The sequence below is a fragment of the Hemitrygon akajei genome, chromosome 5, assembly GCF_048418815.1.
Source record: "Hemitrygon akajei chromosome 5, sHemAka1.3, whole genome shotgun sequence".
Lineage (NCBI taxonomy): Eukaryota > Metazoa > Chordata > Chondrichthyes > Myliobatiformes > Dasyatidae > Hemitrygon > Hemitrygon akajei.
In genome coordinates, this window is record NC_133128.1 from 176,261,426 (window position 1) to 176,276,754 (window position 15,329).

At 43.7% G+C, this 15,329-nt stretch overlaps 1 protein-coding gene across 6 annotated transcripts in view; it reads left to right on the forward strand.

Moving 5' to 3' along the window:
* Positions 1–856: 856 nt before the first annotated feature.
* ccdc14 (coiled-coil domain containing 14) overlaps positions 857–15,329 on the forward strand; it is a 63,253-nt gene continuing 48,780 nt past the window's right edge. For all 6 annotated transcript variants that reach the window (XM_073047310.1, XM_073047312.1, XM_073047311.1 and 3 more), the window contains exon 1: positions 857–1,183. In XM_073047310.1, the coding sequence (XP_072903411.1) occupies positions 1,124–1,183 (60 nt within the window). In that variant the 5' untranslated portion in view covers positions 857–1,123. The remainder of the gene's footprint in view (positions 1,184–15,329) is intronic.

The window sequence follows — 15,329 nt, forward strand, 5'->3', positions numbered from 1 at the left end:
AGTTAAGGGGTGCACAACCTGAAATAAATACGTATCTATCCCCGTTTCCACCTAGTGGTATTATTAGTAATTGCAGGGGAAATTAAACACTTTCATGATCGATTTGGGAATACTGTAGTTTTATTAGCTAGGAAAACAACATTTTAGAATAGCAGGACAAGGATTTAATTCAGTTACGGGTTTATCAGAGATGAGTGTGGGAAATCTATTAGAATTTGCCATTAGAGTAGCTGAGCTCCTGATCAAATATAAGGTAGGAGACAAAAACCATGTCTGATTCGATGAGAAGGAAACTTGCATTGCTGCGTGGCTGAGGCCGTTTGCAGGTACTGTTTATGTAATATGTATCTGATACACTATCAGCAAAATTGAAAACATCCTTGCCTTAAAGCCATCGACATTTAAAAACGGGATTGCTTTCATTTCTGGAATATGTAAAACTAAGCTCATAAATGAGACGTCGACCACTTACAGAGAACTGACCATCTTTGAAACCCCCAGGGTTTCGCACTTTAATTGTCCGTGGTCATTTGATTGAGAGGAAGATGACTGCATGCTTGAAATCAATACTTTGTGGCGTCTCAGAGAAGTTTGCGATGTAGGATGGTGTGCTGTAGTTTGCGGCTGGTACGGGCTTCCAGAGCCGCGGGACACTTGCCGCCGGGGGCAGGCCGCGTTCGCGCGCCGCTGCCGCTCGACCAACCGCCCGACCCTCTAACCGCCAGCCACATCCGATAGGGTGACGCGAGGCCGGTGACGTTGTTATTGACAGCAACAACCGGCAATCAAAGCGCTCATTCCACAGCCCATTCCTGCCCCGGAGGCGGGATTTCCGCTTGGGTCTCCCTGACAGCTGAAGAAGTTGATAGCGGCCTCTTCTGCGTTCACTGAGGGAGGTCACAAACGCGTGCTTTCAACAAATTAATTCATCCCTGTGTTTTTTTAAAAAAAATTAGGATGTTTTGGGCAGAAGCTCTTGCCAACCGGACAGTGGTAGATGGGCCCTTTTCTGAACAAGGCATTTGAATTGCTGTTGCAGTTCTTGTGTTAGGAGATATTCAGGGAAAACTTGGGTTTGATTGCATGTCCCTGCATTTCATTCATCCCGTAAATTGGCCAGAAAATGCCTGCCGGGTACATGCGGGAGAAAACAATGAAGATGAAAACAGCAAAGGCTTCAAAGGTAGGAAATATTAAGAACTGACACGAACACATTTTAACAGTCAACTGTGTTCTTTACAGTTTCTAAAATGATTAAATATTTTATTTAGAGGCATAGAGCACGATAGGTCAGCTTTTCTGGTAAACTACTTTATTAAACTGTGGAACACAGTACCTAAAACTAAAAGGGATGCAGACTCTTCACAGTTTTAAACGGCAGCTCAAAACCTTGCTTTTAGCTAACATAATTTTGTCTTTTATTTTTATGTTTGTATTTTATGCCATTGTAAATCACTTTGAATTACATTGTTTTTATGAAGAGTGCTGTATAAATAATTTACTATTTTTACAGCGCAAAGAGGCCTTGGGTCCATCTTGTCTGTGCCAAGCTGTGACTCTGTTAACAGGCCATCCACCTGCACTTGGACCATAGCCCTCTATAATCTGCCCATCCATGTATTTATCCAAACTTCCCTTAAGCATTGCAATCGAACCTGCATCCACCATTGCCGCCGACTGTTCACTCCACAATTGTGCCACTCTCTGAGAGAAGAGGTCCTCCTTTTCACCCAAAGCCTAAGATCTCTGTAGCTCTAGCCACATCCAGCCTCAGTGGAAAAAGCCTGCTTGCATTTACCATATCTATACCACTCATAATTTTTGTATACCTCAATCAAATGGGTCTGTGGTGCAGAAGGGAAGGAGGCAGGAGAGGGGAGCGCTAGTGATAGGGGACTCGATTGTTAGAGGAACAGACAGGAGATTCTGTGGATGTGAATGGGACACCCAGATGGTATGTTGCCTCACAGGTGCCAGGGTCAGGGAGGCCTCAGATCGCATCTACAGCTTTTTGGAGGGGGAGGGAGAGCCGCCAGATGTTTTGCTACATACTGGAAGGAAAAGCAATGAGGTCCTGAAGAGAGAATTTAGATAGCTAAGCAGAAAGTTGAAAAGCAGGACCTCTGGAGTGGTAATTTCTCAATTGCTACCTTCACCACATGCCAGTGAAGGTAGAAACAGGATAATTTGGCAGAAAAATGTGTGGCTGAGAAGCTGGTGCAGGGGGTAGGGCTTCAGGTTCCTGGATCATTGGGATCTGTTTTGGGGGAGGCATGATCTGTACAAAAGGGACAATAGCACCTGAACCTGAGAGGAAACAACATTCTCGCAGGCAGGTTTGTTAGAGCTGTCGAGGATGGCTTAAACTCATTTGACAGGGTGATGGGAACCAGAATGAAGGGACTCAGATAGGATGGATGGATGGTAAAAAAGCAAAGATAGCATGCAGTCAGACTGTCAGAAGGGGCAAGCAGATGATAGGACAAAACTGCAGTCAGCAGGGTGAATGTCAGTGCATTAGGGTTATAGGATTAAAAGCATAGCAAGTACAGTATTGTATTCAAAACTGTTATATCTCAGTCAACGGAAAAAAAGAAATAAGATCGATGATCTTATTCCACTTTTGCAGATTGTCGGGTATGATGTTGTGGCCATCACTGAATCATAGCTGAAGGTAGTTGTAGTTGGGAGCTGAATGTCCAAGGTTACATATTGTGTCAGGGAGATGGGAAGGTCGGCAGACGGGTGGCATAGCTCTGCTGGGAAAGAATGGCATCAAACCTTTAGAAAAATGTGACATAGGATCGAAAGGCATTGAATCCTTGTGGGTCGAGTTAAGAAACTCTAAAGGTGAAAGGACCCTGATGGCAGTTATATACAGGTCTTCAAACAGTAGCTGGGATGTGGACCACAGATTACAAAAGAAAATAGAAAAGATGTGTCAAAAGGGCAATGTTATGACAAAGCAAAAATTAGTGGAAGATAGACAGTTTGGAAGCTTTTTAAAAACACTTGAATTGACTTTATTTCTTACATCCTTCACATACATGAGGACTAAAAAAATCTTTATGTTACATCTCTGTCTGAATGTGCAATTAATAGCAATTTGTAATAGTATGTACAACAGGATGGTCAATATAGCATAGAAATGCAATTGTATCAGCATGAATTAATCAGTCTGATTGCCCAGTAGAAGAAGCTGTCCCGGTCCCTGTTGGGCCTGGGTTTAATGCTGCGGTACCATTTCCAGTAACAACTGGAACAGTTTGTGGTTGGGCTGACTTGGGTCCCTAACGACCCTTTGGGCCCTTTTTAAGCATCTGGCTCTGTAAATGTCCTGAATAGGGGGGGAAGTTCATATCTACGGATGGGCTGGGCTGTCCGCACCACTCTGCAGAGTCCTGTGATTGAGGGAAGTACAGTTCCCATACCAGGCAGTGATGCAGCCAGTCAAGATGCAATTGTGCCCCTGTAGAAAGTCCTTAGCAATTGAAAGAATAATTTGGAGGGAAAAGATGAATGTGAAAGCAAGCTAGCAAACAATATCAAGGTGGATAGAAAAAGCTTTTTTCAAGTGTTTAAAAAATAAGAGTGAGAGTGGATATAGGACCATTAGAAAATGAGGTAGAGAAATAATAACGGGGATCAAGGAGATAATAGATGAACTAAATGAGTATTTTGCATCAGTCTTCACTGTGAAAGACATTAGCAGTGTGCCAGGTTTTGAAGGGTGTGAGGGAAAAGAAATGAGTGCAGTTACTATCACAAAGGAGAACATGCTCAAAAAGTTGAAAGATCTAAAGTACATAAGTCATTCGGACCAGATTTACTGCATCCTAAGGTTCTGAAAGGTAGTAGTAGAGATTGCAGAGGCATTAGTAAATGATCTTTCAAGAATCATTGAACTCTGGCGTAGTTCCAGAGGGCTGCAAAATTGCAAATGTCACTCCACTCTTTAAGTAAAGAGGGAGGCAGCAGAAAGGAAATTTACATGTACAACACGCGAGAGGAACTCAGCAGGTCAGGCAGCATCCACGGAAATGAACAGTCAACGTTTCAGGCCGAGAACCTTCGTCAGGACTGTTGAAGGGTTTTGGCCCAAAACGTTGACTGTTCGTTTCCACGGATGCTGCCCGACCTACTGAGTTCCTCCAGCATGTTGTATGTGTTGATTTGACCCCAGCATTTGCAGTGTACTTTGTGTTTAGAAAGGAAGTTTAGACCAGTTAGCCTGACCTCAGTGGTTGGGAAGGTGTTGGAGTCAATTGTTAAGGATGAGGTTATGGAGTATTTGGTGACACAGGACAAGATAAGACAAAGTCAGCATGGATTCCTTAAGGGAAAATCTTGCCTGACGAACCTATTGGAATTCTTTGAGGAGATTACAAGTAGGCTAGATGTAAAAGGGATACAGTAGATGTTGTATATTTGAATTTTCAGAAAGCCTTTGACAAGGTGCCGCACATGAGACTGCTTACCAAGTTAAGTGCCTATGATATTACAGGAAAGTTACTAGCATGGTTAGAACATTAGCTGATTGGTAGGAGGCAATGAGTGGGAATAAAAAGATCCTTTTCTGGTTGGCTGCAGTGACTAATAGTGTTTCGCAGGGGTTAATGTTGGGACCACTTCTTTTTATGCTATTTATCAATGATTTAGATGTTGGAATAGATTGCTTCGCTGCCTAATTTGCGGATGATAGGAAGATTTGTGGAAAGGCAGGTAGTATTGAAGAAACAGGTAGGCTGCAGAGGGACTTCGACAGATTAGGACAATGGGCAAGAAAATGACAAATGAAATACAATGTTGGAAAATGCATGGTCATGCACTTTGATAGAATAAATAAATGTGCAGACTCTTCTAAGTGGGGAGAAAATCCAAAAATCTGAGATGCAAAGGGACTTAGGAGTCCTTGTGCAGAACACACTAAGGGTTAACTTGCAGGTTGAGTCGATAGTGAGGGAGGCAAATGCAATGTTAACATTTATGTCAAGAGGTCTGGAATATAAAAACAGGGATGTGATGCTGAGGCTTTATAAGGCACTGCTAAGGTCTCACCTTGAACAATTTTGGGCTCCTTGTCTGAGAAAAGATGTGCTGGCAATGGAGAGGGTACAGAGGAGGCTCAGAGACTTGGCTGGCACCAGGGCAAGAATGGATTCTCAATATTCCTGGATTAAAGCACTGAAAGGGATAGAGAGGGGGGAAAAAGGGGAGGAGGGATGGCATTACTGGTCAGGGATACTATTACAGCTGCAGAAAGGGTGGGTAATGTAGCAGGATCCTCTTTTGAGTCAGTATGGGTGGAAGTCAGGAACAGGAAGGGAGCAGTTACTCTACTGGGGGTATTCTATAGGCCCCCTGGTAACAGCAGAGATACCGAGGAACAGATTGGGAGGCAGATTTTGGAAAGGTGCAAAAATGACAGGGTTGTTATCATGGGTGACTTTAACTTCCCTAATATTGATTGGCACTTGATTAGTTCCAAGGGTTTAGATGGGGCAGAGTTTGTTAAGTGTGTCCAGGATGGATTCCTGTCACAGTATGTTGACAGGCCGACTAGGGGGAATGCCATACTAGATCTAGTATTAGGTAACGAACCAGGTCAGGTCACAGATCTGTCAGTGGGTGAGCATCTGGGGGACAGTGATCACTGCTCTCTGACTTTTAGCATTATCATGGAAAAGGATTGAATCAGAGAGGACAGGAAAATTTTTAATTGGGGAAGGGCAAATTATGAGGCTATAAGGCTAGAACTTGCGGGTGTGAACTGGGATGATGTTTTTGCAGGGAAATGTACTATGGACATGTGGTCGATGTTTAAGCATCTCTTGCAGGATGTTAGGGATAAATTTGTCCCGGTGAGGAAGATAAAGAATGGCAGGGTGAAGGAACCATGGGTGACAAGTGAAGTGGAAAATCTAGTCAGGTGGAAGAAGGCAGCATACATGAGGTTTAGGAAGCAAGGATCAGATGGGTCTATTGAGGAATATAGGGTAGCAAGAAAGGAGCTTAAGAAGGGGCTGAGAAGAGCAAGAAGGGGGCATGAAAAGGCCTTGGCGAGTAGGGTAAAGGAAAACCCCAAGGCATTCTTCAATTATGTGAAGAACATAAGGATGACAGGAGTGAAGGTAGGACCGATTAGAGATAAAAGTGGGAAGATGTGCCTGGAGGCTGTGGAAGTGAGCAAGGTCCTCAATGAATACTTCTCTTCGGTATTCACCACTGAGAGGGAACTTGATGACAGTGAGGACAATATGAGTGAGGTTGATGTTCTGGAGCACGTTGATATTAAGGGAGAGGAGGTGTTGGAGTTGTTAAAATACATTAGGACGGATAAGTCCCCGGGGCCTGACGGAATATTCCCCAGGCTGCTCCACGAGGTAAGGGAAGAGATTGCTGAACCTCTGGCTAGGATCTTTCTGTCCTCGTTGTCCACAGGAATGGTACTGGAGGATTGGAGGGAGACGAATGTTGTCCCCTTGTTCAAAAAAGGTAGTAGGGATAGTCCAGGTAATTATAGACCAGTGAACCTCATGTCTGTGGTGGGAAAGCTGTTGGAAAAGATTCTTAGAGATAGAATCTGTGGGCATTTTGAGAATCATGGTCTGATCAGAGACAGTCAGCATGGCTTTGTGAAGGGTAGATCGTGTCTAACAAGCCTGATAGAATTCTTTGAGGAGGTGACCGGGCATATAGATGAGGGTAGCGCAGTGCATGTGATCTACATAGATTTTAGTAAGGCATTTGACAAGGTTCCACACGGTAGGCTTATTCAGAAAGTCAGAAGGCATGGGATCCAGGGAAGTTTGGCCAGGTGGATTCAGAATTGGCTTGCCTGCAGAGGCAGAGGGTCGTGGTGGAGGGAGTACATTCAGATTGGAGGGTTGTGACTAGTGGCGTCCGACAAGGATCTGTTCTGGGACCTCTACTTTTTGTGATTTTTATTAACGACCTGGATGAGGGGGTAGAAGGGGGTTTGGCAAGTTTGCAGATGACACAAAGGTTGGTGGTGGTGTAGATAGTGTAGAGGATTGTCGAAGATTGCAGAGAGACATTGATAGGATGCAGAAGTGGGCTGAGGAGTGGCAGATGGAGTTCAACCCGGAGAAGTGTGAGGTGGTACACTTTGGAAGGACAAACTCCAAGGCAGAGTACAAAGTAAATGGCAGGATACTTGGTAGTGTGGAGGAGCAGAGGGATCTGGGGGTACATGTCCACAGATCCCTGAAAGTTGCCTCACAGGTAGATAGGGTAGTTAAGAAAGCTTATGGGGTGTTAGCTTTCATAAGTCGAGGGACAGAGTTTAAGAGACACGATGTAATGATGCAGCTCTATAAAACTCTAGTTAGGCCACACTTGGAGTACTGTGTCCATTTCTGGTTGCCTCAGTATAGGAAGGATGTGGAAGCATTGGAAAGGGTACAGAAGAGATTTACCAGGATGCTGCCTGGTTTAGAGAGTATGGATTATGATCAGAGATTAAGGGAGCTAGGGCTTTACTCTTTGGAGAGAAGGAGGATGAGAGGAGACATGATAGAGGTGTACAAGATATTAAGAGGAATAGACAGAGTGGACTGCCAGTGCCTCTTCCCCAGGGCACCACTGCTCAGTACAAGAGGACATGGCTTTAAGGTTAGGAGAGGAAAGTTCAAGGGGGATATTAGAGGAAGGTTTTTCACTCAGAGAGTGGTTGGTGCATGGAATGCACTGCCTGAGTCAGTGGTGGAGGCAGATACACTAGTGAAATTTAAGAGACTACTAGACAGGTATATGGAGGAATTCAAGGTGGGGGGTTATATGGGAGGCAGAGTTTGAGGGTTGGCACAACATTGTGGGCCGAAGGGCCTGTAATGTGCTGTACTGTTCTATGTTCTAGGAGGAAGGGGAATCTCGTTGAAACCTTTTGAATGTTGAAAGGCCTAGACAGAGTAAATGTGGAAAGGATGTTTCCCATGGTGGAAGAATCTAGGACAAGAGGTTACAACCTCAGCATAGAGGGGTGTCCATTTAAAACAGAGATGTGGAGAAATTTGTGGAATTTCTTTTACCACAGGCAGCTGTGGAAGCCAGATTGTTGCATGCATTTAAGGCAGAGATTGATAGATTTTTGATTTGCCATTGTATCAAAGGTTACAGGGAGAAGGCTGAGGAGGGGAAAAATGGATCAGCAATGACTGAATGGCAGAGCAGACTCAGGCCAAATGGCCTAATTCTGCTCTTGTGTCTTGTGGTCCAAATCTTTCCACATTTTCTGACAATCCGGGGAAAACAATCCTAATCTATTCAACCTTTCTCAAGTTCTAGCAATATCCTTGTAAATTTTCTCTGTACTCTTTCAACCTTATTGATATCGTTCCTGTAGGAGGTGAACAGAACTGCACGTAAAGGGGTGGCACAGTAGCCTAATGGTTAACACAATGCTTTACAGTACAGGTAACCCGGGTTCAATGCCCACTGCTACCTATAAGGAGGTTATATGTTTTCCCTGTGACTTTGTGGGTTTCTTCCAAAGACATACCGGTTAGTAGGCTAATTGGTCATTGTAAATTGTCTTGGGATTAGGCTAGCATTAAATTGGCTTGCTGGATGGTGTTGGTCGAAGCCTAGAAGGGCACATTCTGCGCTGAATCCGAATAAGTAAATAAAACTCCAAGTTTGGTTTCAGCAAATTCTTACACAACTTTTACTTAACATCCCTAATCCAATACTCAGTACTCTGATCTATGAAAGCCAATGAGCCAGAGGCCCTCTTTAGAACTCCATCTACCTGTTGCACCACTTCCAAAGAAATTTCTACTGCAGTCCTTGGTGCCCTACTGTTCTCTGTGTATGTCCTACCCTGGTTTGTCGCCCAAAATGCAATACCTCCTACATGTCTGCATTAAATTCTATCTGACTTTTATTAGCCCATTTTTCCAGATGGTCCAGTTCCTGATGCGAGGTTTGATAGTCCCCCTCGCTGTACACTACACCCTCAATCTTGGTGTCATCTGCAAATTTGCTGATCCAGTTTACCACATTATCATCCAAATTATTAATATTGATGAGAAATAGCAACAAACCCAGCACCAATCCTTGTGACACACCACTAGTCACAGGCTTCCAGTCAGAAGCAACCATCTACTCCCACTTTCTGGCTTCTTCCACTCTGCCTATGTTGAATCCAGTTTACTACTTCATTCTGAATGCCAAGGAACTAGACCTGGACCTTCTGGAGCACCACCCCCCCCCCCCCCCAACCCAGGACTATCAAAGTCTATGTAGACAATGTCCACTGCAGTTCCTTCATCAACTTTCCAGGTAACCTTCTTGGAAAAACTCTATAAGATTGTTTAGTCATTACTTACCATGCACAAAGTCATGTTGACTATCCCTAATCAGGCCCTATCTATCTAAATATTTATATATCCTGTTCTTTGGAATATCTTCCAATAATTTACCTGCCACTGGTGACACAGGCCTATAATTTCCTGGCTTATTCTTAGAGCCTTTATTGAAGATGGATCAACATTAGCTATCCTGCAGTCCACTGGCACCTCTCTCGTGGTTTTAGCATGTTTTAAGTACCTCTGCCAGGGCCCCTGCAATTTCTGCACTAGGTCAGAGGGGACACCTTGTCAGGTCCTGTAGACCTTTACTGGTCCTGTTCCAGATGTTTTATACATGCAGTAAATCCCTGTTATGAGTGGGAGTCGCAAGGGCTGGTAACCACCCACCTCCCCCAGGTCACTGGAGTCAAAGGTCTGTGTGAATCCAGAATCAAGCCCTGAAGGGTCAAACCCATGATCTGAGGTCAATATCCAGACATTAGCAAAGTCTGGAGGGCAAAGCCAGAAGTCCAGAACACAGGGAATCTGGAGATAGAAGCCTGAAGTTTGAAGACTGATGGTAGAAGCTCAAAGGAATCATGAGGGTCTGGTTCAGATGTCTGTGGAAGTTCTTGGGTTGTTAATGCAAATGATGCATTTCACTGTATGTACCTTGACAGAACCTTCATCCAAATTGTACAGAATGCAACCATAATCATTGGCAACCTTAGCCTACTCATGCCAGTCTGTATCTTGTTTTTAATGTGAGAATATCATGATGGGACACCTGGTGAGTTACTTGCTGTCCTACATGCTGAAATATTTACATAGATTACGGACAGAGCATTTGAAACTTTGATGTCTGTAACATGAGGAATTAGTTTGTAAACATTAACTGGCCTGTGAGCAAATTTGAGTGCACATGGGAACAACCAAAATGGGATTTTGGTGACAGTACAATTAAGTGCTTCAGAAATGATTTGCCTGGTACATTAATCAATATTCTGTACAATTAATAAAAACTGTAAAATTGAGCAGATTTAAGAATAACTGCACACGAAAGCTCAGTGGTGTATTTAATTCCTGTTTAAGATTTCTGAGCATGAAGGACTGATTCATGCAACTACATTTAGGGTGGTCTAATTCAAAGGTTTTATGCCATGGACCCTGATGTTTATGGACCATTAATGGAGGGGTCCATAAACCCCAGGTTGGGAATCCCTGGTCATTTTGGATCACATATCACAGTTGCTAGAATTCTTAAGCTTTTGAGTTCAAGCAGTTGGTTACATTAGGGAAAATGTGAAATTTGGGAAATGAGAAGTTAACATTGAAGGAAGATTGATGAGCTTCTGTACCAGAAATAATGAAAGTCTGAAGGACTTAGCCTCTGTGAATTTATCCCAGTTGAAGAAATAAGTGGTAGGCTCTTGGAGGAGAGCATGGTAATTCATCAGAACAAGGGGAGAATTTAAAAATGGGTTTAACATAGCCTTAATGTAAATGAGTGATTGGTATGGACTTCAGGCTATAGAACTATATCTGGGCTGCATATCAGTTTTTGATTGTATGATTTTAATGATTGTAATCCATGTGGAACCGAGAGATCCAGGAAAAGAACAAGCTACTGTCCTGCAATAGCAGATGGAGAAACATGATCAGGAGGAGGATTCTTAGGTAGCATCCCCACCCAACAGAATCAAGAAGGATGGAAAGTGTGCAAATATAAAATTTTGTCCAAGATTGCTAATGTTTTGGCATTGAGCAAGTGACAGAAAAAACATCAGGGAAAATAAAGGCAATGAAGATCATCCAATAAATAAAGGGGAAATGAATGAGCAGAAAATATTTTCCAGTATGATTGTGCACCTGAAAATATACGAGCAAATTGTTGCATTGTAATAGATAAGATTAAGATTTGTGGAATTGGGAAATGATAACAGGCTGGATTGAAAATTAACGGCTGTTTTGGACTCCTATTGTGTGGTGTATCACAGGCTTATTCAGACCTATTTCTGTTGTTATGTGCTGTGATTTAGGATATACGCATGGAGGCTTGGTCCAAACAGATGAATTGGTTTTTGTTATTTAACTGGGGAAGTGGCACAAGATAAAAATCAGTCATGGTTTCACCAAATGGTGAACAGGTGAAAGGTGCTCTGTGGCTTAATGCTGCTATTCTTGTTCTTGTGAAAGTGTTTTGAAATTTGTAGAACTGCAGACACTACCACCACTCAGGGAGAGTGAGAAGTTCTGGGTAATGTAGGGACTGAGACCAAGATCTGACTTAGCTTGAGCCATCATCTTGACAATTGATGGAAAGAATTGCATGGACAGTACTTTCTGGAGATCTTAATGACCTTGGTTTCAGATTTCCTATTGTTTAAGTTATATTAATGTATGCCATATATTTTATAACAAAAACATATTAATGCATCTGAAGAGGGGATAAATGATGGGTTTCAGTATGGGATCCTCCAGGATATAGGGAGAAACATCATTTGTGGATATACACTGCCTATAATGCATAGATAAAAATAAGAGTGAAAGCAGTCCTACTGCATTCTTTGGAGAGGTTTCAAAGGATGGCTTAATCAATCACCTTGAAGGCTTTAGAATAGTGGTTGCCAACCCGTCAATCGCGATTGACTGTTCGATCTTTGAGCCTTTCCCAGCAGATCCAGAAAAAAAATGAAAAATAAATACACAAATACTGTTGAGAGATTGTTTCCAGGTTGCAGGGTTTTAGTTCCGTAGTTCCGGACATGCGCATGCATGTAGCTCCCCCGCACTACACAGTGTAATTCAGTGGTCCCCAACCACCGCGAGGAAACAATATGAGTCAGCTGCACTTTTCTTCATTCCCTGTCACGCCAACTGTTGAACTTGAACGCATGCAAGGTCATCAGTCGCCTAAACACAGTGATACCCTCACACCAGTGTTCACCTCAGGCGGCTGGCGGGAAGTTCCATTGCTACGGGCCTGGAGCGCGGACAGATGGGTGCCGCCTCTAAACCTGTTCACCACACCGAATGTTCGTGGGGAAGCCGGTGCTAAAATATTTGCAGACGACCTAATTCGGGCTCAAGGTTTCGTAAGTATCAGAGCAGCTACCGCGCTGCGATCTACTAAAACAAACTTTTGTCGGTCGATAGATCCTACCGGGGCAGTGGGGGGGGGGGGGGGTGGCGGGCCTGTCACTTTCCTCGCTCGGTCGGTCGCTCTGTCCGAACTGCGACCACCGCGGCCCCTCTCTGGCCCTGACCTTGTCCTCTCACCCCAGCTGCACCTGGCCAAGGCGTCTGGCGACGGGCGGGCGGAGGCTGCAGTTCGGGCCGGGAGGCTGTCTTGAGGCAATGAAGCCCTCAAAATGGCTTCGATACCCTGAGTCCAAGCACCTCGTATTTAAAGACAAACATGTTGAGATTTTTCAGTGGGAAAAATGTGAGCAAGCGGGACAGAAACTAAGTGCTGAGATCCACGAAAAAATTGTGGAATAGACTGGACATAAGGATCCTGTATCGGTGTATTCCGGTCGTGTTTAACACCGGGGTGTTTAACACCCCGTCGGCCAGTCCGCAGGAATATTGTCAATATTAAACAGGTCCGCGGTGCAAAAAAGGATGGGTAACCCTGGTGTTTATACATTATTTCTACTTCCGAGTTGCGGGGTTTTACTTCCAGTCTTTTCTGCCCTGGTGCGCATGCGTGTAACTAGTGTTGTGATTTCTTGAAATAACTAGGAGATGCAGAAGGTTCTTCGAGAAGTTTAAGCCTTTATTTGCAAACAAAAGCTGAGACAATTAATGAGCGTGTCACTAATTGTCTGCTGAGCCCTAGTTCACAGTATTCTTTATAGCATATATGTCAAACTCAAGGCCCGCGGGCCAAATCCGGCCCGCGGTGGAATTACCTTTGGCCCGCAAGATAATATCTAATTACTATTAAAGCTGGCCCCAGTAATCGAAGCGCCTATGGCGTATGATATGGCTAATGCTGAGTTTATTCAGGTACCAGGTTTTCAGGGTTTTTAGTGTTTATTCGGCAGTCTTCTTCATAAGAAACGGAATTTGTAAAGTGAAACACTTTGTAGTTATAGCAGAGACTGAGACACATGAGAGCAGGCTGAAAAAACGGAGGCAAACAAAGCTGTGTTCACACGCGTCCGACTGATCCGGCCCGCATGAAGCTGCATTTTGCTCAATCCGGCCCATGACCTAAAATGAGTTTGACACCCCTGCTTTATAGTAATTTCTTATCTTAGTTGCATTAGCATATACTTGTTCTAGTGCCTTGACTGGTCCCCATACCATCACACCACTCCACGATCCCGTCTACCACCGTTATCTCTACATGCTTACTTTCACTGTTAGCTACATTCTCAAGGCATTGATGTGTTTAATAGTACAGAGACAATACAGAGATTACATTCTGGCTAATAAGTTGGATACATAGTAAATATAAGGCTGGTTTCTCACTGTTAGCTACTTTCTTAAGGCTAGCTACATTCTTAAGGCACTGATGTGTTCAATAGTACAGAGACAATACAGAGATTTCATTCTAGCTAATAAATTGGATACATAGCAAATAGCAAACACAAGGCTGGTTACATAGTTTTGGTTACATAGCAAACAATGCAACTTTATTCTCTAATATAATCCCCCCTTTGAGACCCATAGGGTCTCACACAGAGAAAGAAGACTAAGAGTCCGCGCACAAAAGCCCCAATAAAGTCCAGCACTTATTCCCAAATCTCGGGTTAAACTATGATTTTCTGTGCCAAGACCTCAAAGTATTCTCTCCCTGTTACCCTGGGCCACTGAGTTAAAAACCTGTCCCTTTGTACCTGAGACAGGGAAAAAAACTCAGAAGCCCTTACAATCTACTCCCACACTGTCGTTTTGCTCTTGTTCATCCTGCAGGCATTGTAGGCTGTAACAATACTTCTTCGGTGCTTCTTTCTCCACTAAGCTTGGTTCAGTAATTGCCACGAGCATCGGAAATTGTTTGTTTGCAGCACGCACTACAAGAGACTTGAGACAAGGAAGAAAACAGCACAGAACAAGCGCACAGCTCAGCAATACAATACCGACAGTCATTGCCATCTTAGTCAGCCATGCTCCTCATCCTCCGAGTCTACTTTCTAACCAGTCAAATAACTGATGTCCAAACCCTGCATTCTGTTTAACTTCCGTTCTGAGACTTTTCAACTTATATATTGCCTTAGTAAACGATCCTTCTGGACTAGTGTTATTTGGTATAAAAGTACAGCACTGCTCTCCAAACATCACACAAACTCCTCCTTTTTCTGCCAACAGCCAGTCCAATGCTTGTTTATTCTGCCATGCCATTTTGCTAGTTGCATCTAACTGTTGTCCCAAGGCCTCCAATGCATCATCGGTGTAGTTGATGAATCTTTGCTGATTGTAATATATATAATTTATCCATTCAACATTCTTAATAGTTCCCATCAAGGGTAGAAATGCTTCGAAGCCTGCAGCAATCTCATTCCTCACCTTAAATTCGTTACGTATACCTCTCGGCTGACCTATACTATCTATCCAAATCGTCGAGTCAGGTTCATATTTTCTCCTTTTCCGCAATAGTATCTGCTGTTCAGAGATATCATTGTTGAAGTGTACTTCAGGGGATACTATAACTTCTTGAAGTAGCATAACACGCGTACATGTACCTACCCAATTGAGGGGAAGCGTGGATCTCAGACCCCCTTCCTCACCACACAGCCACCAGCTGACTGCTAAGGGGATGGTCTGGGCGTCCAATGCACCTTCGGGTGGAGGGGAATCTACTACGTGTCTTTCGCCTGGGGTCATATTCCACATCTGAGTACAGCTACCTCTGAAATGACCCACTGGACGAGCACCTGTCCACGTAAAACATTCATAGCTCAACTGATAGTGCATTATAAGCTGTTCCAGTGTAGGTGTCTGGCTCCTTGTTCCTCCTGTCTGTCTCCTGCTAACTGTTCCTCCGCATCACTTACCTTGGACTCCTCA